General features: G+C 44.2%; 2 protein-coding genes across 2 annotated transcripts in view; one reads left to right on the top strand and one right to left on the bottom strand.

The window, feature by feature from the left end:
• Positions 1 to 25821, top strand: part of LOC138786760 (zinc finger protein 84-like) — a 790489-nt gene that overhangs the window by 339098 nt on the left and 425570 nt on the right. The gene's annotated exons all lie outside the window — the stretch shown is intronic.
• LOC138786779 (uncharacterized) lies at positions 9850 to 17650 on the bottom strand. Its single transcript, XM_069963825.1, has 3 exons — positions 17567 to 17650; positions 12679 to 13138; positions 9850 to 12472 (listed from the first exon to the last, which is right to left on the bottom strand). Exons 2-3 carry the CDS (start codon positions 13129 to 13131, stop codon positions 11690 to 11692), a joined length of 1236 nt encoding a protein of 411 aa, XP_069819926.1. The 5' UTR covers positions 13132 to 13138; positions 17567 to 17650; the 3' UTR covers positions 9850 to 11689.

Raw genomic sequence — 25821 nt, 5'->3', positions numbered from 1 at the left:
TTGATTCCCTAGCAGCAATCGTACATTATTTGCTAAATTTAACCCTATCATTACCTATGCCTACTCTTCCCTGAAGTAGTTGGACATTTATACCTTCCTTCTCTATTACATCACAGCGCACACTGATCTCCAGTCTCATCCTAATGACACAGATATACGGGAATCCACATAGACCGGTCACTATTAGATGCAGATGTGCTGTACATTTCTTCTACACACATTTCTTTATTAGGCTGCGTTTACACAGAGAGATTTATCTGACAGATTTTTAAAGCCAAAGCCAGGAATGGATTTAAGAAGAGGAGAAATCTTAGTCTTTCCTTTATGACCTGTTATCTTTAAGATATATCTGCCTGTGTAAAGGCGCCCTAAGGGCTATTTACACAGAAAGATTATCTGGCAGATTATCTGCCAAAGATTTGGAGCCAAAGCCAGGAACAAACTATAAACAGAGAAGAGGTCATAAAGGAAAGCCTGAGTTTTCTCCTCTTTTCAAATCCGTTCCTGGATTAGGCTTCAAATCTTTTTCAGATAATCTTTCTGTGTAAATAGTAGAGATGAGCGAATCGGCCTAGGTTCAGATTCGTATGAACCCGAACTCTCGGCTTCTGATTGCTGCTGTCTGCCCGCTCCGTGCAGAGGGTGGATACAGCCTGAGGACCGCCTAGAAAACTGGGATACAACCTATGGCTATGGCTGTATCCCAGTTTTCCAGGCGGTCGTCAGGCTGTATCCACCCTCTCCACGGAGCGGGCAGACAGCGGGAATCAGAAGCCGAGTTCAGGTTTATACGAACCTGAACCTCGGCTGGTTCACTCATCTCTAGTAAATAGACCCTAACACTCTAGAGCTGCGGATGCTGGACAAGGTGCGGCTCCTGTGCTGGTGATTTGCATTCTACCTCCTCTTTACGGCAGGGTCTGTCAACCCTATAGACGAAGAGATTTAAAAAGAGACTGTCAGCTCACCTCAATCTTAATCATGGTCTGTCCACTAATTGAAAGACATGTTAAAACCAAGAAGCAGCATAATACATGAATAACAACCATTTTTGTGAAGCATAGCAACAGGTTAAAGGGGAACTCCAGGTAGAGGTTAAAAAAAATGAAATTTCTGCAGAAGCATATAGCATTACTTACCTATCTATCCCAGTTTTGAAACTACCAAAAATCCATTTGGGGGGGTTTGTTCTGTATTGTGTTTGTCCTTCCTGGTTGAGCAGTTCCCAGAATGCAATGCTTTCCCTCAGCTGATCATCACAGTCCCCCACCCATTACAATCAGAAGATTAGTGCTTCTGGCTGATCAGAGATGGTGAATCACTCAGGTGCAGCCACGCCTCCTGTCTGCGTCATCAGCCTGTACTCAGCAAACACACACAATGTGAGACAGAGGCATGGAAGATTTGTCTCCCAAGGTGGGATAGCAGAGGGAGCAGGAGACAATGTGAATTGGCACAGGGGCCATTTTTTTTACTTCCTAGATTTCTACCAGCTATCGGTGTGGCAGAACTGCACAGATACGGTAATACATTATATAGACATCTATATAACTTTTAATGTACTTTTAATAGAAAACACGTTTTTCTTATCCGGAGTTCCCCTTTAAAGGGGTTATCCAGTGCTACAAAAACATGGCCACTTTTCCCCCCTCTTGTCTCCAGTTCAAGTGTTTTAGGGTTGGCAATTAAGCTCCATTTACTTCAAAGGAACTGTGTTTTAAACCTCACCCAATCTGGAGACAAGAGAGGGGGAAAAGTGGCCATGTTTTTCTAGCGTTGGATAACCCCTTTAAGAGAAGGTGGGTAAAAGACAACGGTGCAGGTGCAAGCATATGTGTTATTGATGAAATCCCAGGAATAGGACTATTCCGACCTACTTCAGAGTGATGAACAATAAGGAAAACACAATCATGTGCAAAAAGGAATTGGGAATGGATTTGAAAAGAAGAGAAATCTTAGTTTTTCCTTTATGTCCTGTTGTCTGTTTAGTCTGTTCCTGGCTTTGGCTGCAAAAATCTGCCAAATAATGTGTGTGTAAAGGGACCCTAAGGCGAATAGTGATAATCTCTAATATGACATCTAAACAGTGCCCTGTATATGCCAACATGACTAATATGTATAATGATATAAAAGATCCCTTTTAAAATGTAATCCTTAGGGGATTCCAGTATTTTATTTAAAAGGGTACTCCGCTAAAAACATTTCTCTTCATTTCCAAAGCATATACATTACTCATATAGGGATGTTTCATCTGTTCTGCTGGTTTCAGCCACTTTTCTGCTCTCAGCTGCTGCCCAGGAAGTTCTGTAGTTTCTATTTTTTCTATTACTGTTGTCCCCTTTTATCTCTAGCTGTCGCCATTTTGTGTCCACTCTTATCTCTAGCTGCTGCCATTTTGTGTCAGCCTGTTAGTGTGCAGCCATTTTGTGTCAGCCTCTCAGTGTGCAGCCATTTTGTGTCAGCCTGTTAGTGTGCAGCCATTTTGTGTCAGCCTCTCAGTGTGCAGCCATTTTGTGTCAGCCTGTCAGTGTGCAGCCATTTTGTGTCAGCCTCTCAGTGTGCAGCCATTTTGTGTCAGCCTCTCAGTGTGCAGCCATTTTGTGTCAGCCTGTCAGTGTGCAGCCATTTTGTATCAGCCGGTCAGTGTGCAGCCATTTTGTGTCAGCCTCTCAGTGTACAGCCATTTTGTGTCAGCCTGTCAGTGTGCAGTCACTGCTCTGGGCTGGGGATTCTCTTTCCTGGCTTGTAAACCACCCCCCTTCCTCATGGCTAATTTGCATCAGTTGTCCTCTGGCTTCGGATTGGCTTGTTAGTCACATGGTGCTTACTGGCCAATAAGCAGGCAGGAGAAGATTCTAATCACATGATCATGCTGAACCAATGGAATCTCTCCTATATGGATGTCAGTAATGGCCGTGCACCTTCCCAGCTACAATATATTGCTGTTTCCTCACACAGGCAGCTCCTCTACTTTCCTATATGGAATTACCTCACATATATCTGTCTATTACTGACTGTTATATACACAACTCTGCTACCTGGGAAAGCTGGGTGCTTGTATGTGTGACTGAGGGGCAGAAGTGTATATGTTATTCCTGCACAGGCTTCATGTCATCTCATAACATTTGTGTGAGGGGAAGGTAAACAGAGATAGCAGGAGAGAAGGGGAGGGGGAGATATACAGAGATAGCAGCAAATGGAGACAGAGTAGGGGGAAGATATACAGAAATAGCAGGAGAGACAGAGAAGGGGGGAGATATACAGAGTTAGCAGGAGAGACAGAGAAGGGGGAGATATACAGAGATAGCAGGAGAGACAGAGAAGGGGAAATATACAGATAGCAGGAGAGACAGAGAAGGGGGAGATATACAGAGATAGCAGGAGAGAGAGAGAGAAGGGGGAGATATACAGAGATAGCAGGAGAGACAGAGAAGGGGAGATATACAGAGATAGCAGGAGAGACAGAGAAGGGGGAGATATACAGAGATAGCAGGAGAGACAGAGAAGGGGGAGATATACAGAGATAGCAGGAGAGACAGAGAAGGGGGGAGATATGCAGAGATAGCAGGAGAGACAGAGAAGGGGGAGATATACAGAGATAGCAGGAGAGACAGAGAAGGGGGGAGATATGCAGAGATAGCAGGAGAGACAGAGAAGGGGGAGATATACAGAGATAGCAGGAGAGACAGAGAAGGTGGAGATATACAGAGATAGCAGGAGAGACAGAGAAGGGGGAGATATACAGAGATAGCAGGAGAGACAGAGAAGGGGAAATATACAGATAGCAGGAGAGACAGAGAAGGGGAGATATACAGAGATAGCAGGAGAGACAGAGAAGGGGGAGATATACAGAGATAGCAGGAGAGACAGAGAAGGGGGAGATATACAGAGATAGCAGGAGAGACAGAGAAGGGGGGAGATATGCAGAGATAGCAGGAGAGACAGAGAAGGGGGAGATATACAGAGATAGCAGGAGAGACAGAGAAGGGGAAATATACAGAGATAGCAGGAGAGACAGAGAAGGGGGGAGATATACAGAGATAGCAGGAGAGAGAGAGAAGGGGGGAGATGTACAGAGATAGCAGGAGAGACAGAGAAGGGGAAATATACAGAGATAGCAGGAGAGACAGAGAAGGGGGGAGATATGCAGAGATAGCAAGAGAGACAGAGAAGGGGGAGATATACAGAGATAGCAGGAGAGACAGAGAAGGTGGAGATATACAGAGATAGCAGGAGAGACAGAGAAGGGGGAGATATACAGAGATAGCAGGAGAGACAGAGAAGGGGGAGATATACAGAGATAGCAGGAGAGACAGAGAAGGGGGGAGATATGCAGAGATAGCAGGAGAGACAGAGAAGGGGGAGATATACAGAGATAGCAGGAGAGACAGAGAAGGGGAAATATACAGAGATAGCAGGAGAGACAGAGAAGGGGGGAGATATACAGAGATAGCAGGAGAGAGAGAGAAGGGGGGAGATGTACAGAGATAGCAGGAGAGACAGAGAAGGGGAAATATACAGAGATAGCAGGAGAGACAGAGAAGGGGGGAGATATGCAGAGATAGCAAGAGAGACAGAGAAGGGGGAGATATACAGAGATAGCAGGAGAGACAGAGAAGGGGGGAGATATACAGAGATAGCAGGAGAGACAGAGAAGGGGGGAGATATACAGAGATAGCAGGAGAGACAGAGAAGGGGGAGATATACAGAGATAGCAGGAGAGACAGAGAAGAGGGAGGTATACAGAGATAGCAGGAGAGACAGAGAAGGGGGGAGATATACAGAGATAGCAGGAGAGAAGGGGAGGGGGAGATATACAGAGATAGCAGGAGAGACAGAGAAGGGGGGAGATATGCAGAGATAGCAGGAGAGACAGAGAAGGGGGAGATATACAGAGATAGCAGGAGAGACAGAGAAGGGGAAATATACAGAGATGGCAGGAGAGACAGAGAAGGGGGAGATATACAGAGATAGCAGGAGAGACAGAGAAGGGGGAGATATACAGAGATAGCAGGAGAGACAGAGAAGAGGGAGGTATACAGAGATAGCAGGAGAGACAGAGAAGGGGGGAGATATACAGAGATAGCAGGAGAGAAGGGGAGGGGGAGATATACAGAGATAGCAGGAGAGACAGAGAAGGGGGGAGATATGCAGAGATAGCAGGAGAGACAGAGAAGGGGGAGATATACAGAGATAGCAGGAGAGACAGAGAAGGGGAAATATACAGAGATGGCAGGAGAGACAGAGAAGGGGGAGATATACAGAGATAGCAGGAGAGACAGAGAAGGGGGGATATACAGAGATAGCAGGAGAGACAGAGAAGGGGGGAGATATACAGAAATAGCAGGAGAGACAGAGAAGGGGGGATATACAGAGATAGCAGGAGAGACAGAGAAGGGGGAGATATACAGAGATAGCAGGAGAGAGAGAGAAGGGGGAGATATACAGAGATAGCAGGAGAGACAGAGAAGGGGGGAGATATACAGAAATAGCAGGAGAGACAGAAGAGGGAGATATATAGAGATAGCAGGAGAGAGAGAGAAGGGGAGATAGCAGGAGAGACAGAGAAGGGGAAGGTATACAGAGATGGCAGGAGAGACAGAGAAGAGGGAGATATACAGAGATGGCAGGAGAGACAGAGAAGGGGAAGGTATACAGAGATAGCAGGAGAGACAGAGGGGGGAGGTATACAGAGATAGCAGGAGAGACAGAGAAGGAGAAGATATACAGAGATAGCAGGAAATGGAGAAACCGAGAAGAGGGAGATATACAGAAATAGCAGGAATGACAGAGAAGGGGGAGATATACAGAAATAGCAGGAATGACAGAGAAGAGGGAGATATATAGAGATAGCAGGAGAGACAGAGAAGAGGGAGATATACAGAGATAACAGGAAATGGAGACAGAAAAGGGGGGAGGTATACAGAGATGGCACTGAGACCCGTTCAGGTCAATTAATTTTGACATGGCCATTTTTTTCCAGAGCCACAACCACTCTTACCTCCAGGTCAGGCGCGGTTTGCAATAAAGCTCCATTCACGTCTATAGAACTGAGTTACAAAACCTGTACCCAAACTGGAGACTAGAGTAGTGCTGTCTCTGAGAACAAGTGGCCATGTTTTTTGGTAGCACTGGATAACCCCTTTGCATGCCCACAATATGTAAGCCATGTTGGCTTTCTTCTTTACTGGTTAGGGTAGCTTCACACGTACCATATCGCAGTGGATTTTCTTCTGCGGATTTTACAGAGGTATAATTGGCTGTTTAAATAATAACTCACTTTACTGCGTTCCCTGGTGTCCTAGGAGGCCTTCCGCGCTGTGTGCAGTCCTGCCTCTGCTCCCATGTTTGCACTGACAGACCGAATGCTACCCAGACCGTTACTGGTCGAGACTGGTCTGGGCCGGTGATGGGACGAGCGGCCGTGGCCTGTCGCTTCAAAACCAGAGCAGAGGAAGAGTTTTACACAGCGCAGAATGCCTACAAGGACACCCGGGAACGCGATAAGGTAAGTAAATATTAATTTAACACAATCATCAGCCGTCGTCCACACATCACTATTCCACGTAGCGAGCACGGTCAGCGCCAAAAGAAACGTATGTTTTTTTCTAGCAAGAAAAGGGCTGGCTGCATGAAGGGTGCCCCTTATTATCAGTTTCATGCACCCATGCCTACCAAAAAGAAGAACCGCGAACAGGAAAGCATAAAGGCAAATCGTTGGAAGGAAAGGTTTCTTTATTAAACATAATAGGAATACAAGAACTATACACAAACACAACATTATATATTTAGAAACAAGACATTTAAACACTCTTATTCAAAAGGAGACAAAAACAAGAATGCAAAAAATGCCAGCTATTTAGTATAATAAAACACAACAAAAAATAACACATCTAAAAAGCTATTTATTTAAAGGGAACCAATCACGGCAAAAATGCCCCTAATGATAAGGAAACGTGCTGGTACATCACCCAGCACGCTTCCCAAACATCCCCCTGTGCCCTCCTTGATTACACCGTAGTCTTACATTTCTGAAGTCCCGCGCTGTATGGTAATTAGGTGTAAGTAGTCACGGTGGGCTGATCTAGTCATGGACCTGGGTGTAGCTACGCAGGGTTCTGTAATCACGGCCAGAGGGGTGATGTACCAGCACATTTCCTTATCATTAGGGGCATTTTTGCCATGATTGGTTCCCTTAAAAAGGAGAACAAACCAAACGAGGTGCTAAATAGTATCCAATTAACATTTCACAAGGGAAGACAAAGGGTTTTAATTTTTTTTTTCTGTATATCTCACATGGTCACATGGTACAAAAAGGTTATTTTATGCAGAATATACAGATTTTTATCCTTTTTTTTATTTATTAAAGGGGTAGTACGGCGCTACACATTTATTCACTAAATAAACCACATTACGAAGTTATACAACTTTGTAATGTGTGTTATTTACTTGAATGGCCCCCTTCCCCGTGTTCCCCCCACCCCGGGGAAGTGTAATGCAATATACTCACCGCATTCGTGTCGATTGGCTGAGCATAACTAAGCTTAGCCAATTGCGGCTGATAACGCGCCAGAGGGGGGCCGGCTGGCCTCCTGAAGAGGTCGTCATTGTCACAAGATGGCGGCCGGGGGTCAACACGAATGCGGTGAGTATATTGCACCACACTTCCGTGGGTGGGGGAAAAAAACACTGGGAAGGGGGGCCATTCACATACATAACACACATTATGAAGTTGTATAACTTTGTAATGTGTGTTATTTAGTGAATAAATGTTTAGCGCCACACTACCCCTTTAAGAAGAAAAAGAGAACCTTTTTAACTACAATTGATATAACCGCTTCACCTTCCCCAACACACCCGCCCCAGTATCCCCCCCACCCAAACCACAACCCTCCCCCCATTAATAGAGAGTGACGGGAGAGAGAGAGAAAAGAAAGGAAGGGAGAGAAAAAAATTATAGAAATAGAAATAAATAAACCCCAGAGTACAATACTGTTTCAAGGGTGTTCTTCTGTATCCAGCAACCCCCCCCCCCCCCATATAGACTGAAACACTTTTAGTTGTCTCTTCTTATTCCTACAGTAACTCTCCTCATTAATCCTAATTTCTACAGAAGGAGGGGATGGATTTATCCAATTTTGTATTAGCAATAATCTTGCTATAAGTAGAAGTCTTGGGAGGAACGTATTCTCGTACAAAGATGACCCTAGGATCATAGATAACTAATTATCTGAGACTACTATCCCCAACCGTTTGGATAAGTTTTTGCTCACCCCTCGCCAGAAGTGCTGGATTTCTACACAGCTCCATAGCATATGGAGTATAGAGTATGGTTTGCTCCTTTTTTCTCAACATCTAGGACGCCTGTCCTGTTGGAATGTACCCATCTTGGTTAGAAAGTGTAACCTTTCACCTAGCTGGTGATTTTTATTAAAGCGGCACTATCAGCAGCTTTTTACCTTACGAGTGTCCTGCAGTTCTTCTATTTATTGTCACTGTCGGCAATGAGGAGCTTTTGACTAATTGCACCTATGCTAATGACGGCTTTGGAGCATGATGGGCGTCATCCGTCCGCCCGGAGCACCCCCGTCTGTCCGCCCAGCCAGCCCCGTCCCAGCCACTATGTATATTCATATATGCATAGTAAGACCCCTAGTTACCAGGCATGTGCAGGGAAGTCCGTCCGGGACGTGCAGCTTCCAGCACATGTGCGATTCTGCACATCCTGCAGCAGCTATGTACTCAGCATTTCGAACATCACTGGCTACATAGCTGCTGCAGGATTCATCGCACCGTGTCAGTCAGAAGCCCAGGGAGAATTGCACAGATGCATAGTGGCCGGGACGGGAGGGGGCTGGCTGGGCGGGCCGACGGGGGTGCTCCAGGCGGACGAATGACGCCCATCATGCTCCAAAGACCGCCATTAGCATAGGAGCAATTAGTCAAAAGTTCCTCATTGCCGACAGTGACAAAAAAAATAACCGCAGGACACTCGTAAGGTAAAAAGCTGGTGGCAGATATCAGCAGGTTCACTGACCAGAACCTGCTGAGAGTGCCGCTTTAAAGCGACTTTGTACCCACAGCCTTATCCCCATAAACCACTTGTACCTTCAGATAGCTGCTTTTAATCCAAGATCTGTCCTGGGCACCGTTCCGCAGGTGATGCAGTTATTGTCCTAAAAAACAACTTTTAAACTTGCAGCCCCGTGTCAGATTGGTGTGGCCTAGCATCCCTTCTTCCCACTCTCTTCACCATTAGGAATGCCCCAGGAAGGATTTTTCCTATTCATCACCTGTCTGAACACTGCATATGTGCTGGATCGTTAAGGCCCGTTGGATCGTTTTCATTTCATTTCATTTAGTCCTGTCTAAAACATCAAATTGTGATCGTTCACCTTAAATATCTCCTTATTTATAGTGAATTGTGAAGCATGTGCAAGTTGTACATCTATGGGGGAGATTTATCAAACATGGTGTAAAGTGAATCTGGCTCAGTTGCCCCCAGCAACCAATCAGATTCCACCTTTCATTTTCCAAAGAGTCTGTGAGAAATGAAAGGTGGAATCTGATTGGTTGAGCCAGTTTTACTTTACACCATGTTTGATAAATCTCCCCCTATATTCCATTTGCAGGTCTTCAAGTGGCCTAAGTTTCCCCTCGGTGAAGACTTGTGTAAAAAAACTAAAGAAAAAAAAGTGTTCCTCTCTCTATCTCTCTCTCTCTCTCCCGCCCAGCTCTCCCAGCCCACCCACGACCCTCCCTCCTCCCATCCCCCCTCCCTTACAGGCTTGCATCATGCTCAAGCCTCTACACTATATACACTATCCACTACCTCAGCTCCTCTCCAAGAACACAGCCCCCCCCCCCCATAACAAAAAAACATTAATCCGAGCCGCGAGGGTGGCAGAAACAAAAAAGAGTTGCTCCCAAGTTCAACAGAGAAAAACATTCCACAACCTGGTAATACCAAATCTATGCGCCATCCTGGAACCCCAAACCCTCCCGTTCCAGCCAATCATTAACTAACTGAGCAGAGTGTTATAGTGAATTATTCTGAGCCTAGAAGGGAACACGGTATATTCACAGCATGTAATCTTCTCTCAATCTCCTTATGGGGGTGTGAGCAGTCTTCTAATTCCGTAATTTTATCTTCTAGAAGCGTATAGTTCTTTTTAAAAGTATCAAGAGTATCAAGTCCATCAAAAATTTTTGACACTTCAGAGCACCGGCCTTCCATTTGAGTCTTAACTTCTGTGAGGCCTGCATTACACTTTTGAACTTCTTGTAGAATTTGTCCCAGAACCGTGTTATTGTCCTCCTCTACATCCCCCTCCTCCTCCACAGATGTCCCCTCCTCTCCTAGAACCGCAAATCTTGATCCTTTCACTTGCTCTTTATTGGGACTCCTATTTGTGCAAGACTTTGTTGTAATTTGTGGAGATTTCAAAAATTTCTCTGTTTTTTTAAGGATTGTTCAAATCAGCTGAGGTGCCCGATTTTCTATGTTGTGATTTAACCGGCATAATTTATACAGATGGCGGGAACAGTTATTTTTCCTCTCTTGTGCGAGTTCTCTCACAAACAAATGGTATACAGATTATTGAGGAAATAACTCCATCCGCTGACTGCTGGAGTGGGTACCTTCAGTCTGCAAGTTCGTGGTTATGTAATCAATGTTCTTACTAGGTAGGTTTAACTGAGGCCGTCCAGTTCAAAAAGAGCTGCAGAAAACAAGGAAAAACTCAGAATGGGAGACCCACCATTCACAGCAGGGACCCCAAAAAAGCGGCAGGGGTAAGTTGGAATATCCACTTCATCCATTCTGCACTCTCTCAATAGGAGTTTACAGCTTTGGTGTGAGGAGGCAGATTGCACTTAAAGAAATACAAGGCGCCCATAACCAGCCTCTCCCTTGTATCTCCTTTCTTCTATATAGCAAGCTCATTACATCTAGAAAATATATCTCTCATTCGGAGGAAGATTGTAGTTTCTCTTGCTCAGTGAAAACTAGTTTAATTGCAATGCATTTGTCACGGAGCATAAACATGACATTCTTTAAATGTGTGAATTCTCTAATGCAGTAACTCATATGGTACCCTCTAAATCAGGCCTTTTATAAGGAAAAGGAAACTTCTCTGGCATGACCACCAGCAGGTACACAACTCTCTCATCCTTACCTGCCATCGACCCAAAGGCAGTCAAATTCAAAAAGGATCCAAGCACACTATACACCTTGCTATATCTACTATATACATTGCGGTGAGGCATAAAATCATACTGTCCCGGCTAGTGTAGTCCTTTCAAAAGCATATATCCCACATTGGTAATCAGCATAACAGATTTTACCTGGTAAGAATAGTCAGGAACGCCAAAGCAGTGGCCCACACAAGTCCGCCTATAGTGCGGTGGGGAGGTGGGGGAAGGGTTAAAAGCAAGCAGAGCTGCCGAGCTCCAACCACAGAGGAAAGGGGGGGGGGGTCGGATCGAAGGGGGGTAGGGGGTCAGTCCCCACATCCCAGAAAAAGATCCTGACACAGCATCTCCAAAGTAATTCAATTAAGGGGGGTGGGGTGTTATGGAGCTGGAGGAGCTCTCAGCCAGCAGCCCAGTGGCTCCACCCAAAACCACATGACCACAAGGAAAAGGGTTCTTATGACGTTGGGTTAATGTTCAAATCAAGTCCTTGAAGTTAGATAGCATTTTGCCATGACACAGCGCCTTCATTATTGAAATAATGCAGGTAACGATCACGGCATTGAATTGCACAATCACTTGGACGGCTCAATGTGACGGATTCCAGAGGAGCCAGTGCAGGACTTTCTTGCCGCCACTCAGCATTGGTACAATCGTCCGTGTCAAGCATGCATGGTGGACTGTAGTGAGCACTGTCATTTCTCCGTAAGTAGTTGTGGAGAACACAACATGCAAGCACAACCTTCTCTATCTTTTCTGGCTTTAGATTAATGGCAGTGTGAAAAATACGAAAACGATTGGCCAATATTCCAAAAGCATTTTCCACCACTCGGCGTGCACGAGAAAGCCGATAATTGAAGACTTTCTTTTGGGGTGTAAGATTTTTTTGAGGAAATGGTTTCATTAAATGTGGATGAAGTGGAAACGCCTCATCACCAACAAAAACAAAATTTAAATTTTCTTTAGTTTCCTGATTGGATGGCAAGGCAAGTTTATTGTCCCGAAGCATGGTGAAAAATTTGGTGAGCTCTAGAACGCCTCCATCGGAAACGCTACCGTTTCGGCCAACATCGACCATCATAAATTCATAGTTTGCATTAACTAATGCCATTAAAATGACTGAAAAATATCCTTTGTAATTGTAGAAGAATGACCCGGAGTTAGGCGGCTGAGAGATCCTGATGTGTTTCCCGTCCAGCGAACCACCACAGTTTGGGAATTGCCAGTGTTCTTCAAAGCCATGTGCGACAGTCATCCATTCTTCGGCAGTCTTGGGAAACTGAGCAAAAAAGTAATAGAGCGTTAAAATATGCTACAAATTGTAATCAAATATTAAGTACTATATTGCAACCCACTATTGGGCAATACCATGATATTATATTAGTGTTATCAGGGGTGATGATATGTTTAGTACATTGAAAAGTTTTCAAAGTTTACAAATTTCTCAGTACCATAGAAGGATTTACAGAAAGTTAAGATTTTTACCTTGAAATATTCATCCTTCAATGCCAAGACAATGGCTTCACACGTCTCCGGGATCACCTTTGACAGTGTTGGCTGCGACATGGCCGTTGCGAGACGAAGGTCCTGCAACGATTTCCCCGTAGCCAAAAAACGCAATGTTGCAGTAAGCCGCTGTTCCGGTGGGATTGACTGCCGCATTACTGTGTCTTTTTTCTGTATAAATGGCTTTACCAAAGAAAGTAGTTGTAAGAAAGACTCCTCTGACATTCGTAAATAATTCCGGTAATCCTCCGCCTGTGTGTCCGTAAGCTCGGCCAAGAGTGGCATATGTGTAAGGTTATCACGCTGTTGTAGCCACTCCTTTGTCCAAAGTCGTCTCTTACGTTTTGCCGGTCTTTGTTCCTTCTGCTGCTTCATCTCAATCGCCAACTTTATCATCTTGGCAGCAAGTTGTCTTTTAGCTAAGCTAGCCATGCTTAAACTGCAGAAAAAATAAAATAAAAACACCATTAATAATCAATACTTTTACCGAAATAAGATGAAATTGATGTCCAAGCTCAAAAAGGGTGCAAAATATAGACAGTACCGGCAGCAAACACAGATGAAATGATAGAACTATCACAGGAAGAAATATATTGATGATCTTAACAATAAAAAAATAAAAAAATTTGAGGTGTCTATTACAACTACTAGCTTGCGGATGAGCGATAAAAAACCATCAAAACTTTGGTACGTGTTTACGTAATGCACTTTACACTAAAAGTTATATTTTATCTTTATTCTATACATCAGTCTGAATACAGTGATATGCATGATCAAAATGGCTCTATTGTGACTTGTATAATGATTTTATTTTATCACCTACGTGGCTGTATGGGGCATCATTTTTTGCATCACGATCTTTAGTTTTTATTAGCATCACTTTTGTGTAGATCGGACATATTGATCAAAATGTTTTATAAATAAAATGTAATTTAAAATCAATCCTGGCTTGTTCCCCCCACTTTTTGTTCACGCTGTTCACCATGCGGAATAATATTTTATTTTAATAAATTGGACAATTATGCTGGCTATGACATATAATATGTTGATTAATTGTATTATTTTATAAGTTTTATTTATACTATAGGAAGGGAGGTGATTTTGACTGTTTTTTTTTTTTTTTAAGTGCCAAAGCCTCTCCTCCCCCAATAACTTTTTTTTTTTTTTACACTTTTTAAGTCCCCCTAGGGGATTATTCCATACATGCATTAGATGTCTCATACTGATCACTAGCATAGCAGGGATCAGTGTCATCTGCGATCTTCTGATAGAGCCTGACTGGGCAGACACTGAATCAGAAGATTCACTGACTGTGGATGAAGATTGCAGACATCATATACTGTCCTGAAAAACTAATGAACGTGTTAGGCCTTATTCACACGTTCCGTAATTTACGGATCCGTATTTCTGTATCCGAGTTAGTGCACATTGAAGTCTATTGGGCTATTCACACGATCAGTAGCAGAAATGGATGAAAATCAATCCGTAAAAAAAAAAAGGACATGTCCTAGTGCGGACCCGGTGCGGACCCAGATTTTTCACGGATGCTCTTATTGACATCAATTGTCTACGGATTGTTTGCGGATTGCAACATGTTTGGCATCCGTATTTCCGTAGAAAAATATGGATAACTCATGCTCCTATTTGCACAGCAGTATATAGAAGTGCTGGGATCTATAGTTCTCCGGATCTCTGTTGCTGCACACCGTATGCCGATTGTAGCAGAATCCTATTGTGTGCCGATTGTAGCAGAATCAGTAGACGAATGTTATGGAGGCAGTGTTGGTGATGGTATATCAGAGAGCTGGGATCTGTAGTACTCCACAAGGTGAAGACCATACAGAAGGGTGCCTGCTCGGAACATTGCATACTTTATATTGTGCCGTATTTAGCTGACAGGCCATTCATTCACTGCTCACAGTCTCTTAATTGATTCATTGATACTTTCCTAACCACATAGTAAACACCAATTTATTGTGCTAATTGGTAATGATGATTGGCAGCTGGGCTACAAAGGTACAAGTACCAATTACCTCAATAAATTGGGGTGTTTACAATGTAGTTAGGAAAGTATCAATGAAACAATTAAGAGCACTGAAGGCAGAACGGCACAGGAGGATCGCATAGGAGAGGAGGGGCACAGGAGGGGGTCTGATGCCGCAGAGGGGGTCTGATGCCGCAGGGGGGGGGGGGGGGGGGGTCTGATGCCGCAGGAGGGGGTCTGATGCCGCAGGGGGGGGTCTAATGCCGCAGAGGGGGGGGGTCTGATGCCGCAGAGGGAGTGGGGTCTGATGCCGCAGAGGGGGGGGGGGGGGGGGGGGGTCTGATTCCGGCCGAGCACGGAAGCGTCCCCGGTTGCCATGGTGATCGCAGGAGGGGTCTGATGATGCCTGTAAAGACCAAGCACAGAAGGGTCCTCCTGCGATCACCATGGCAACTGGGGACGCTTCCGTGCTCGGTGGTGATTGCAGGCATCATCAGACTTCCGTGCTTCCGGATGCAATACGGAAGCAATACGGATGTCCAACCCGTAATTTTTAGCGGGTGGTTTCCGGAACCGAAAAAATTACGGAACGTGTGCATAAGGCCTTAATGTAGCCTTATGGTGCTCCAAGAAAATTGGTGGGCTGCTCACACCTGATGGGAAGGGCTCATCGATTTAAGTTTCTCCTCAGAGATCTGGATCCATCTGACCGGCCGTGTTTCTCCACAGAGATCTGAATCCATCTGATCGGCCGTGTTTCCCCACAGAGATCTGGATCCATCTGACCGGCCATGGTACTCCACAGAGATCCGGATCCATCTGAACGGCCATATTTTTCCACAGAGATCTGGATCCATCTGACCGGCCATGTTTCTCTATAGAGATCTGGATCCATCTGACCGGCCGTGTTTCTCCACAGAAATCTGGATCCATCTGACCGGTTGTGTTTCTCCACAGAGATCTGGATCCATCTGACCGGTCGTGTGTCTCCACAGAGATCTGGATCCATCTGACCGGCCGTGGTAATCCACAGAGATCTGGATCCATCTGACCGGCCGTGGTACTCCACAGAGATCTGGATCCATCTGACCGGCCATTTTTCCACAGAGATCTGGATCCATCTGACCGGCCGTGGTACTCCACAGAGATCTGGATCCATCTGACCGGCCATATTTTTCCACAGAGATCTGGATCCACCTGACCGGCCGTGTTTCTCTCTAGAGATCTGGATCAATCTTACCGGCCATGTTTCTCTATAGAGATCTGAACCCATCTGACTGGCCATGTTTCTCCACAGAGATCTGGATCCATCTGACCGGCCGTGTTTCTCTCTAGAGATCTGGATCCATCTGATCGGCCATGTTTCTCCACAGAGATCTGGATCCATCTGACCGGCCATGTTACTCCACAGAGATCTGGATCCATCTGGCCGGCCATGTTTCTCTATAGAGATCTGGATCCATTTGTCCGGCCATATTTTTCCACAGAGATCTGGATCCATCTGACCGGCCGTGTTTCTCCACAGAGATCTGGATCCATCTGACCGGCCATATTTTTCCACAGAGATCTGGATCCATCTGACCGGCCATATTTCTCCACAGAGATCTGGATCCATCTGACCGGCCATATTTCTCCACAGAGATCTGGATCCATCTGACCGGCCATGTTTCTCTATAGAGATCTGGATCCATTTGTCCGGCCATATTTTTCCACAGAGATCTGGATCCATCTGATCAGCCATGTTTGGAGTAACGATGTCGGAGTAACGATTTTTTTTCATAATGATCAGCGTTTAGACGGTACGCTATACCGTACGGAAAATTCATTTTGCGATCGTTTTGCGATCGCTTAAGTCTCACACATTGGTTAAATCGGCGAACGACTGTTCACACAGAACGATCTGCAAATTTTTTGCGAACGATTAACGACGATTTGAGAAGTTGTTGAAAGATCAAAATGAACGATTTCTCGCTCGTCGTTTGATCGTTCGCTGCGTTTACACGTACGATTATCGTTCAAATTCGACCGTTATCGTGCAAATTCACACAATAATCCTTCCATGTAAACGCAGCATAAGATTATACAATAAAACTCACAAATCTCCCCAACATCTACAGAGGAATAACCGGATCTGACTGCTGCATCAATAACAGGAAGGAAATATACAGGAGAAAGAACAGGAGATTTATCACTGAGCATAGAACAGAGCCTATGGGACGGGCGGAACTTCAAGCTGGAGCGCGGGGAAGGGGGGTGAATGGGCGAGCGGCGGAATCTGCTTGAAGTTCTCTGCTCGGAATCCGTAGTGTGCATATACCCTAATAGTAGTGATGAGCGAATAGTGAAATATTCGAATATTCGATATTTGTACGAATATCTCCCGAATATTCAATCCCATTAAAGTCTATGGGAACAAGTATTCGATTATTGAAAAACATCTATTCGACCACTTGGAGGTAAAAACCAGAAGCTGGGGGATTTGAACGCTTATCGTTTCTCGAATATTCGGCGAACTATTCGATAATATTCGATAGATCGAATACCTTACTATTTGATCGAAGAGTATTCGCTCATCACTACCTTATAGTAAGATTCTCACATTCTCCATGTTTCCTATAGCAACCAATCACAGCACAGGTTCAATTTTACCAGAGCAATGTGAGAGAAAAAACTGTGAATAAACTGAGCATGTGTGACCCAATCTAGTGTATGCCCAGCAGGCCGTTACCAAGGGCAACACATTATTAAAAAACAAAGCAGCACATGGAGGATCAGTGACTCTATATCTCTCAGATGATACATTTAAAGGAAAAACATTTACATTACGAGAATGGATCATTATAAATCACTGAAGAACATTGTATAAATACTACAAGTACATACCTCTCTCTCCCTCTATATATATCCCTCCACCTACAGAGCTGTACAGGAGCCGTGTACCGTGTGCTTACTCCGCGCTTCCAGGACCTGCCATGATGTCACAGTCATGTGATCAGTCACATGGAGGAGGAGTCGTCGTCGTCACCACATGATCAGGGGCTGCTGCTCAGTGTATGCAGGACTCTGCTGTGCTGGATGAGCTGAAGTGATGTGTATGCAGCAGAGCTGTGTGTGTGATGTGTGTGGAGCAGAGCTGTGTATGTGTGTGTTATATATGCCTGCAGCAGAGCCCTGTGTGTAATGTACATGTAGCTGAGCTGTATATGTGTGTAATGTACATGTAGCTGAGCTGTATGTGTGTGTAATGTACATGTAGCTGAGCTGTATATATGTAATATACATGTAGCTGAGCTGTATATGTGTGTAATGTACATGTAGCTGAGCTGTATATGTGTGTAATGTACATGTAGCTGAGCTGTATATGTGTAATGTACATGTAGCTGAGCTGTATATATGTGTAATGTACATGTAGCTGAGCTGTGTATGTGTAATGTACATGTAGCTGAGCTGTATATGTGTAATGTACATGTAGCTGAGCTGTATATGTGTAATGTACATGTAGCTAAGCTGTATATGTGTAATGTACATGTAGCTGAGCTGTATATATGTAATATACATGTAGCTGAGCTGTATATGTGTAATGTACATGTAGCTGAGCTGTATATGTGTAATGTACATGTAGCTGAGCTGTATGTGTGTAATGTACATGTAGCTGAGCTGTATATGTGTAATGTACATGTAGCTGAGCTGTATGTGTGTAATGTACATGTAGCTGAGCTGTATATATGTGTAATGTACATGTAGCTGAGCTGTATATGTGTAATGTACATGTAGCTGAGCTGTATATGTGTGTAATGTACATGTAGCTGAGCTGTATATGTGTAATGTACATGTAGCTGAGCTGTATATGTGTAATGTACATGTAGCTGAGCTGTATGTGTATAATGTACATGTAGCTGAGCTGTATGTGTATAATGTACATGTAGCTGAGCTGTATATGTGTGTAATGTACATGTAGCTGAGCTGTATATGTGTAATGTACATGTAGCTGAGCTGTATATGTGTGTAATGTACATGTAGCTGAGCTGTATATGTGTGTAATGTACATGTAGCTGAGCTGTATATGTGTAATGTACATGTAGCTGAGCTGTATGTGTGTAATATACATGTAGCTGAGCTGTATGTGTGTAATGTACATGTAGCTGAGCTGTATGTGTGTAATGTACATGTAGCTGAGCTGTATGTGTGTAATGTACATGTAGCTGAGCTGTATGTGTGTAATGTACATGTAGCTGAGCTGTATGTGTGTAATGTACATGTAGCTGAGCTGTAAGTGTAATGTACATGTAGCTGAGCTGTATATGTGTAATGTACATGTAGCTGAGCTGTATGTGTGTAATGTACATGTAGCTGAGCTGTATGTGTGTAATGTACATGTAGCTGAGCTGTATGTGTGTAATGTACATGTAGCTGAGCTGTATGTGTGTAATGTACATGTAGCTGAGCTGTATATGTGTAATGTACATGTAGCTGAGCTGTATGTGTGTAATGTTATGTGTGTAATGTACATGTAGCTGAGCTGTATGAGTACACAGTAGAGCTGTATGTGTAATATGCCAGACTTGTTAACTCCTCACTTGGTTCCGTTAATGCAGCCATACATTTTTTGCAGAATCTATCCCTATCAGTACCTATCCCTGCTCATTCCTGCAGTAATAATAATAATATTTATTTGTATAGCGCCAACAGATTCCGCAGCGCTTAGAATGAACTGCTGGCAGGTCTCTAGACAGGTGAGTTACCTCTAGACCACAGCTCTAACACAACCCCCGTAACCCCCTTGTAGGCTCGGAGAGAAGAGCTGGCCGTGTCTGTATATACTGGGGCAGTGCAGTGTATGATGATAGCTGGACATTAATACCTTCCTTCTCTATTACATCAGATCGCACACTGATCTCCAGCCTCATCCTTATGACACGGATATATGGGAATCCACATTGACAGGTCACTATTAGCTGCAGATGTGCTGTACATTTCTTCTACACACATTTCTTTATTATGGTGCGTTTACACAGATATTTATCTGACAGATTTTTTAAACCAAAGCCAGGAATGGATTTGAAAACAGGAGAAGTCTTAGTCTTTCCTTTATGACTTGTTCTCGGTTTATACTCTGATCCTGATCTGATAATCTGAGACTTCCTGTTGTGTCTGTGGTGATAAGAGGAGTCTGCTGTAAAGTGATCTGTAGCATCATGTGACACCAGTAGATAGAGGAGACAATAGCAGCTCCCTGTGGAATGACCTCTTCATAGATCACACAGCGCGCTCAGTAATGTCTCACATTCATTTCAAGGGGACAGAGTCTTTCTATTGTCTATATCCATGAGGCTTGCTGTAAAGCATGTCACTAAATGCTGTTAAAAACAGCCTAGGTAATATGGACGCCCCCATAACAATGTAAAAAAAAGTGAAATAAAAATAAACAGATTAGAATAAAAGAACACGTTTTGGATTTAACTCAGTAACGGAAAATGTAGGTGACACATTCCTTTAAGGCTGATCAGCGGTGGCCTAGAGAAGGCTTCCCGGGGCTTGGGCAGGCTCCGGCAGTGTCCCCCTCAGTGAGGAGAGTCAGGAGCATTGGATCAGTGAGAAGCAGTTGGAGATGATGGAAGGCCATCAGCAGCAGCCTGGGAATGCTTCCTGTGCCTCGGTCAGGCCTGCGGCGGGGATCAGCAAGTGCGGCGGCTGTTTGCACATTATATATATATATGTGTGTGTGTGTGTGTGTGTGTGTGTAATACTGGCTGCACATGTCTATCATATACATTATATATATATATATATATATATATATATATATATATATAATATTTATATTGGCTGCACATATCTAAGATATGTGTGTGTGTGTGTGTGTGTGTGGAAAATTTGTGGATTACTATTCTTCCAAAGGCTGACCCCTCTGCGGACAAACTATCAAGTCTATAATGTCTGATGAAGGTGGATGACGATGACCAAGTTGCCGCCTTGCAAATTTCCTCAAGCGGCATCAGGCAGCGTTGTGCCCAAGAGGCAGCTGTCGCCCTTGTTGAGTGAGCCTTCACACCCATCAGGCCTCATAAATCCTGATGACATCTTTGATCCATCTCGCCAAAGATGACTTGCTTGCTTTACGGCCTCTATTTGGGTCAGTGAAAAGAATAAAGAGGGATTCAGTCTACCTGCATTAAGCTGTCCGCTCTAGGTACATGGACAGGGCTCTTTTGACAACTAATAGATGTAGAGGTACTTCTTCCGACTCAGACAAGATTGGCAGGATTATCTCTAGGTTGATATTAGATGCCAAGGATACCTTTTGGGAGGAACCGTGGCATGGTCCGCAGGACTACTGCATCTGGTAGGAACCTAAAGTATGGGTCCCTGCAGGACAATGCTTGCATCTCACTTATTTTGCGGGCAGATGTTATCGCCACTTGGAACAATGATTTGAAGGACAACCACTTAATGTCCACTGACTGTAACGGCTCGAGTGGGTCCTCATTAAGTTGACTTGGGACCACTGAAAGGTCCCAGGATGGCACAGGAAGTCTTTAGGCTGGTCTTAGCTTGTCGATTTCCCTTAAAAATCTGGATATGAGGGGTATAGAGGAAAACATGTGTGCATTTATGGCTGTTAGCTGCACTTATAAGGTGTTCCTTCTAAGGCCCTTGTTAAAGCCCTCTTGAAGAAATTGCAGAATTGTGCTGACTTCTTCCTTAGGCTTAGGGCCCTAGTCCACCGAACGATTATCGTTCAGATTATCGTTAAATCGTTCGTATCTAATCGATAATCGGTTGAAATGCAGTAAAGGATTAACGACCGAACGAGAAATCGTTGATCGCTTTATAAGACCTGGACCTATTTTTATCGTTGCTCGTTCGCAAATCGTTTGCATTGAATAAGACGTCGTTCGGTCATTCGCAGTAGAGACGAACGCAATAGCGAAGAAATAGCAAAGAAAAAACGATCGCAATTACGATCATAAGTAACGATTATCGTTCCATGGAAATGAGTGAACGTTTTCAGGTCTTTCGCAATAGCGGTCGTTTGAGATCGTTAATCGTTAACGATTATGCGAACAATAATCGTCCGGTGGAATAGGGCCCTTAGAGTTTGCTATACAACAGCCCTGATATAAGTTCAAGACTCTGGAATACGTTCTCTTTGTACTCGGTCTCCTGGATGCCAAGATGGTGTCTATTACCTGATCAGAGAGACCCCTGTTCCTCAGTGTCACCCTTTCACTCTCCATTCTGTTAACTGCGGCCTCTCAAGATGTGGATGTGTTAGCCCTGACTGCATCAGTAAGTCTTTGTGGTGAGGAAGTCTCAAAAAGTCTCCTCCCGAGAGTCTCAATGCGGCAGGAAACCAAACCCTCCGGGGCCAGTGGGGCAAGATGGGAATCGCCTCCACTCTCTCTTGCTACAGCTTCCTCAGAACTCGGGGAATCAGTGGAAACGGAGGAAAGACATAAATGAATTCCTTCTCCCAACTGGTCGTCAGGCCGTCCAGGGCTACAGGGTTCTCTGTTTTTGACAGACTGCAGAATCTCTTACATTTGGTGTTCTGCACTGTGGCCATGACATCCATGGAGGGCTGCCCCCATCTCCTCACCAGTTGTTTGAATACTCTGGGATTCAACTCCCTTTCCCATGGCCGAGATTGCCATGAGACGGGCATACTCCTCCAACACTAAGCTCTTTGTTCCACCCTGTTTGTTCAGGTAATATACTGCTGTTAGGTTGTCTGATTGGACCTGGACCGAGCCAACCTCACTGCCTTGGTTCTTTGTGATTCGAGGATAGAGAACTCTCCTGAGCAGAGCATCTTCTCTGTGCCCACTCTCTCCCGACATGGGCACCCCAACCTAAGTGGGACGCATCCGTAGTGACTATGGTAGGAAGCTGGTGTGAGAGAGATCTGACTCTTTGTAAAGGTGAGGGTATCAGCCACCATTTCAGGTTCTTCTTCAGAGCTGGTAGAATAGGCATCTTTTAGTATAAGCAGAGATGGGAACTCCTCCCAGCTTTGAGCATCCCCCGCTGAAGCATTCTGAAATGAGCCTTCGCCCATGGTACTGCCTCTATAGAGGACGTGAGATGGCCCAGCACCCTCATGACAGTCCTGATACTGGCTTCTCTCTTGAGACAGAGTAATTGCACTTCCTGTTGAATCTTCATGATCCTTTCTGGAGACAGTTGAAGATTCATCTCCTGAGGGTCTATCAAAATCCCTAGATACTGTATCTTTGTTGTGGGCACTAGATGTGATTTCTTGTGATTCACTAGAAACCCATGGCTGGTGAGGGTGTGCAGAGTTGTCTGAATATTGTTGAGGAGCATCTCTTTGGAGGGGGCTCTGAGGAGCCAGTCGTCTAAATACGGCGTCACTGATATTCCTTTCAGTCTCAGGGCTGCTGCTAGAACTACGGATATTTTTGTAAACCCTCGGTGCGGATGTAATCGGAGGGGGAGACATGTAAATTGCAGATGCTGAGTCTGATGATGGTACTGTACCGCCACTCTGAGATATTTCCTGTGTGCCTGTAGTATTGGCACATGGAGGTAAGCATCTTGGAGATCGATCTTTTCCATGTAATCCCCTTGTTGGATGTTTATTACAGCAAAAAAAAATTTTTTTTTAGGAAGAAGGTGTTGAGATATGTTAGATTTATCACCAGACGCCAGTCCCCTCCTTGTTTTGGGACTGCAAACACAGGTGAGTAGACCCCTTGACCTCGCTGATCTCGCGGAACCTCTTCCAGTGCGTTTTTCAAGATAAACTGGTGTATTAGAGAAAAGATAACAGGTCTTACATTTCTATTGACCATATATCTTCTTGGTGGTATCTGCTGGAACTCTATAGAGTTCCCTCTTTTGACTGTTTTGGATACCCCGGAGTCGAGGATGTCTGGGACCATTGTGTGGAAAGTCTCGCTCCTACTGGCACATGGGGAGTGCTGGCGTCATAAATCCGAGCCTTTGGTGTTATAAGGCTTTTTCTTCCCAGAGTTTGCTGCTTATTTTTTAATCTGTCTTGTCTGGCTGGCTGACAAAAAAACCTCTGCCTTTTTGGGGACCTTTTATAATGACCTTGGAATTTTCTGGTTGGTTTAGGTTTAGCGGCCAGAGGAAAGGCAACCCTTTGTCTTCATTAAGGGACTTTAGAATGTCCTTCAGCTGTGGACCAAACAGGGACGAGGGGTGAAAAGGCAGGGGACGAAAAGTATTTTTGGATGGTAAATCCCCATCCTACTGCTTCAGCCAGAGGGCTCTTCTGGCCACATTAGACACAGCCATGTTTTTAGAGGCAAAGTCCACTTTAGGCGTTAAATCTCAGTCTGCCATGAAGGGTTAAGCCTATATATGGACTGAAACTTTGCCCCTGGGTCAAACCTTTTCTCTGGTTTGGACCAATCATTCTGTATCCAGTCTTTCATTATCGGGTTCATAGGAAGAAATTTATTTTTGCACACTGGGAAGTAGAACAATTGTTGTTTCTTTGGTTTGTGAGAAATGTGTAACAGTTTTAAATCTCTGGTGCTACGAGCACCGCTCACCCCTCTAGCCGTTTTCAGCCTCTGCCGCTTTTAAAGACGTATGGTTCTCGATCGTGCTGTCAAGCAAGTCTTACTGACCACTGGCGCTGGGCTCCGCTCACTTTTGACGTAGATGCCGACTTTGAGCATGCGTTCTAGTCTTTGAACACCGCCAAACCTTGTGGTATTTTTGGCGGTTTCTTTGCACAGTATAAGAACAATATTTCAGTGGTATGGATACAAAAGGTGAAGTATTGGAAATCTGGACTCGTCTCAAAGCCTTGGCTTTTTCCTCAGCAGCTAGTATAATGTGATGGTCACGGAAATGTCCGATATTTAAAGGGGCCGTGACCATGTGATTAGATAATGTGATTTCTTGTGATTCACTAGAAACCCATGGCTGGTGAGGGTGTGCAGAGTTGTCTGAATATTGTTGAGGAGCATCTCTTTGAAAGGGGGCTCTGAGGAGCCAGTTGTCTAAATATGGTGTCACTGATATTCCTTTCAGTCTCATGGCTGCTTCTAGAACTACTGATGTTTTCGTAAACCCAAGACCCAAACTGGAGCTTAGGTTGCAGGTAAAAAGTGAACTGAATCTGAACAATCATAAATGTAAGAATAAAAATAAAAACATGAAATGAAAGCAGATTAAAACATGTTTGATTATAGTAAATTGCCTTCAAAGTAGAAATAATTATGTGTGAGAATGAAATGAATGGCCTAAAGAGTGAAGTCAATTTGGTCTGGTGGCATGGATGAAAGTTGCAAAAAAATGGCGGATGGCCTGTAAACCTAGTGAATGATCTATAATGGTATATAGTGATTGGACGTCAAGAGTGGCCATAATGTTATTAGTTTGCCAGGGGAAGGACACTATGATCTTAACTACTTGTGTTGTGTCTTTGATGTAGGAAGGCATGGATTGAACCAGGATTTGAAGGATTTTGTCTAAATAATTTGATAATTGGGCAGTTAGAGAACCAATACCTGAAGTGATGAGACGGCCGGGGGATTTGTTGGGTTTTTATGATTCTTGGGGATACAGTAGAAGACAGGTAGTCTTCGGTCTGTTCCCCATATGAAGTCATATTCCTTGGAATTGAGAATATTTTGTTTTAGGGCGGCATCACAAAGTGTTTTCAGTCCTAGCTCATAGCTTTCGCCTAGATCTGATTGGAGTGGGCAGTAAGTTGAGGTGACTTGTAATTGTAACATTCCTCATTATATTTGCACGTATCTAAAATAACGATGCCGCCCCCTTTTTAATTGAAAGTTGTTCTTTATGGGTCAGGTTGTTTTAGACTTTGGTTGTAATTTTCGAATGTCAGCTTCAACTGCTCTCTTAAAGGCTATCACTTATTGTCCTGCTTCTTGGTTGCGGATAGAAGTTAGATTTCATAGCACAGTTGGTGTGTGTGTATTCGTCTGTTTGTTTAAAAGTGCTTTCTAATGGGTTTTTAATGTGGTACTTGGTTAGACATAGCTTGCGGATATACTTCTCTAATATCAGTATCACATTTATTGAGTGTATTATTAGGTGCAAATTTTAAGCCTTTATTTAAAAGAGAAAGTTGGGGCGATGTAAGTTGAACTGAACTAAAGTTAATAACTGAA

The sequence above is a fragment of the Dendropsophus ebraccatus genome, chromosome 3 (genome assembly GCF_027789765.1).
Source record: "Dendropsophus ebraccatus isolate aDenEbr1 chromosome 3, aDenEbr1.pat, whole genome shotgun sequence".
Lineage (NCBI taxonomy): Eukaryota > Metazoa > Chordata > Amphibia > Anura > Hylidae > Dendropsophus > Dendropsophus ebraccatus.
Note: the sequence above shows the minus strand (reverse complement) of the source record. Positions and strands in the feature narration are given on the sequence as shown.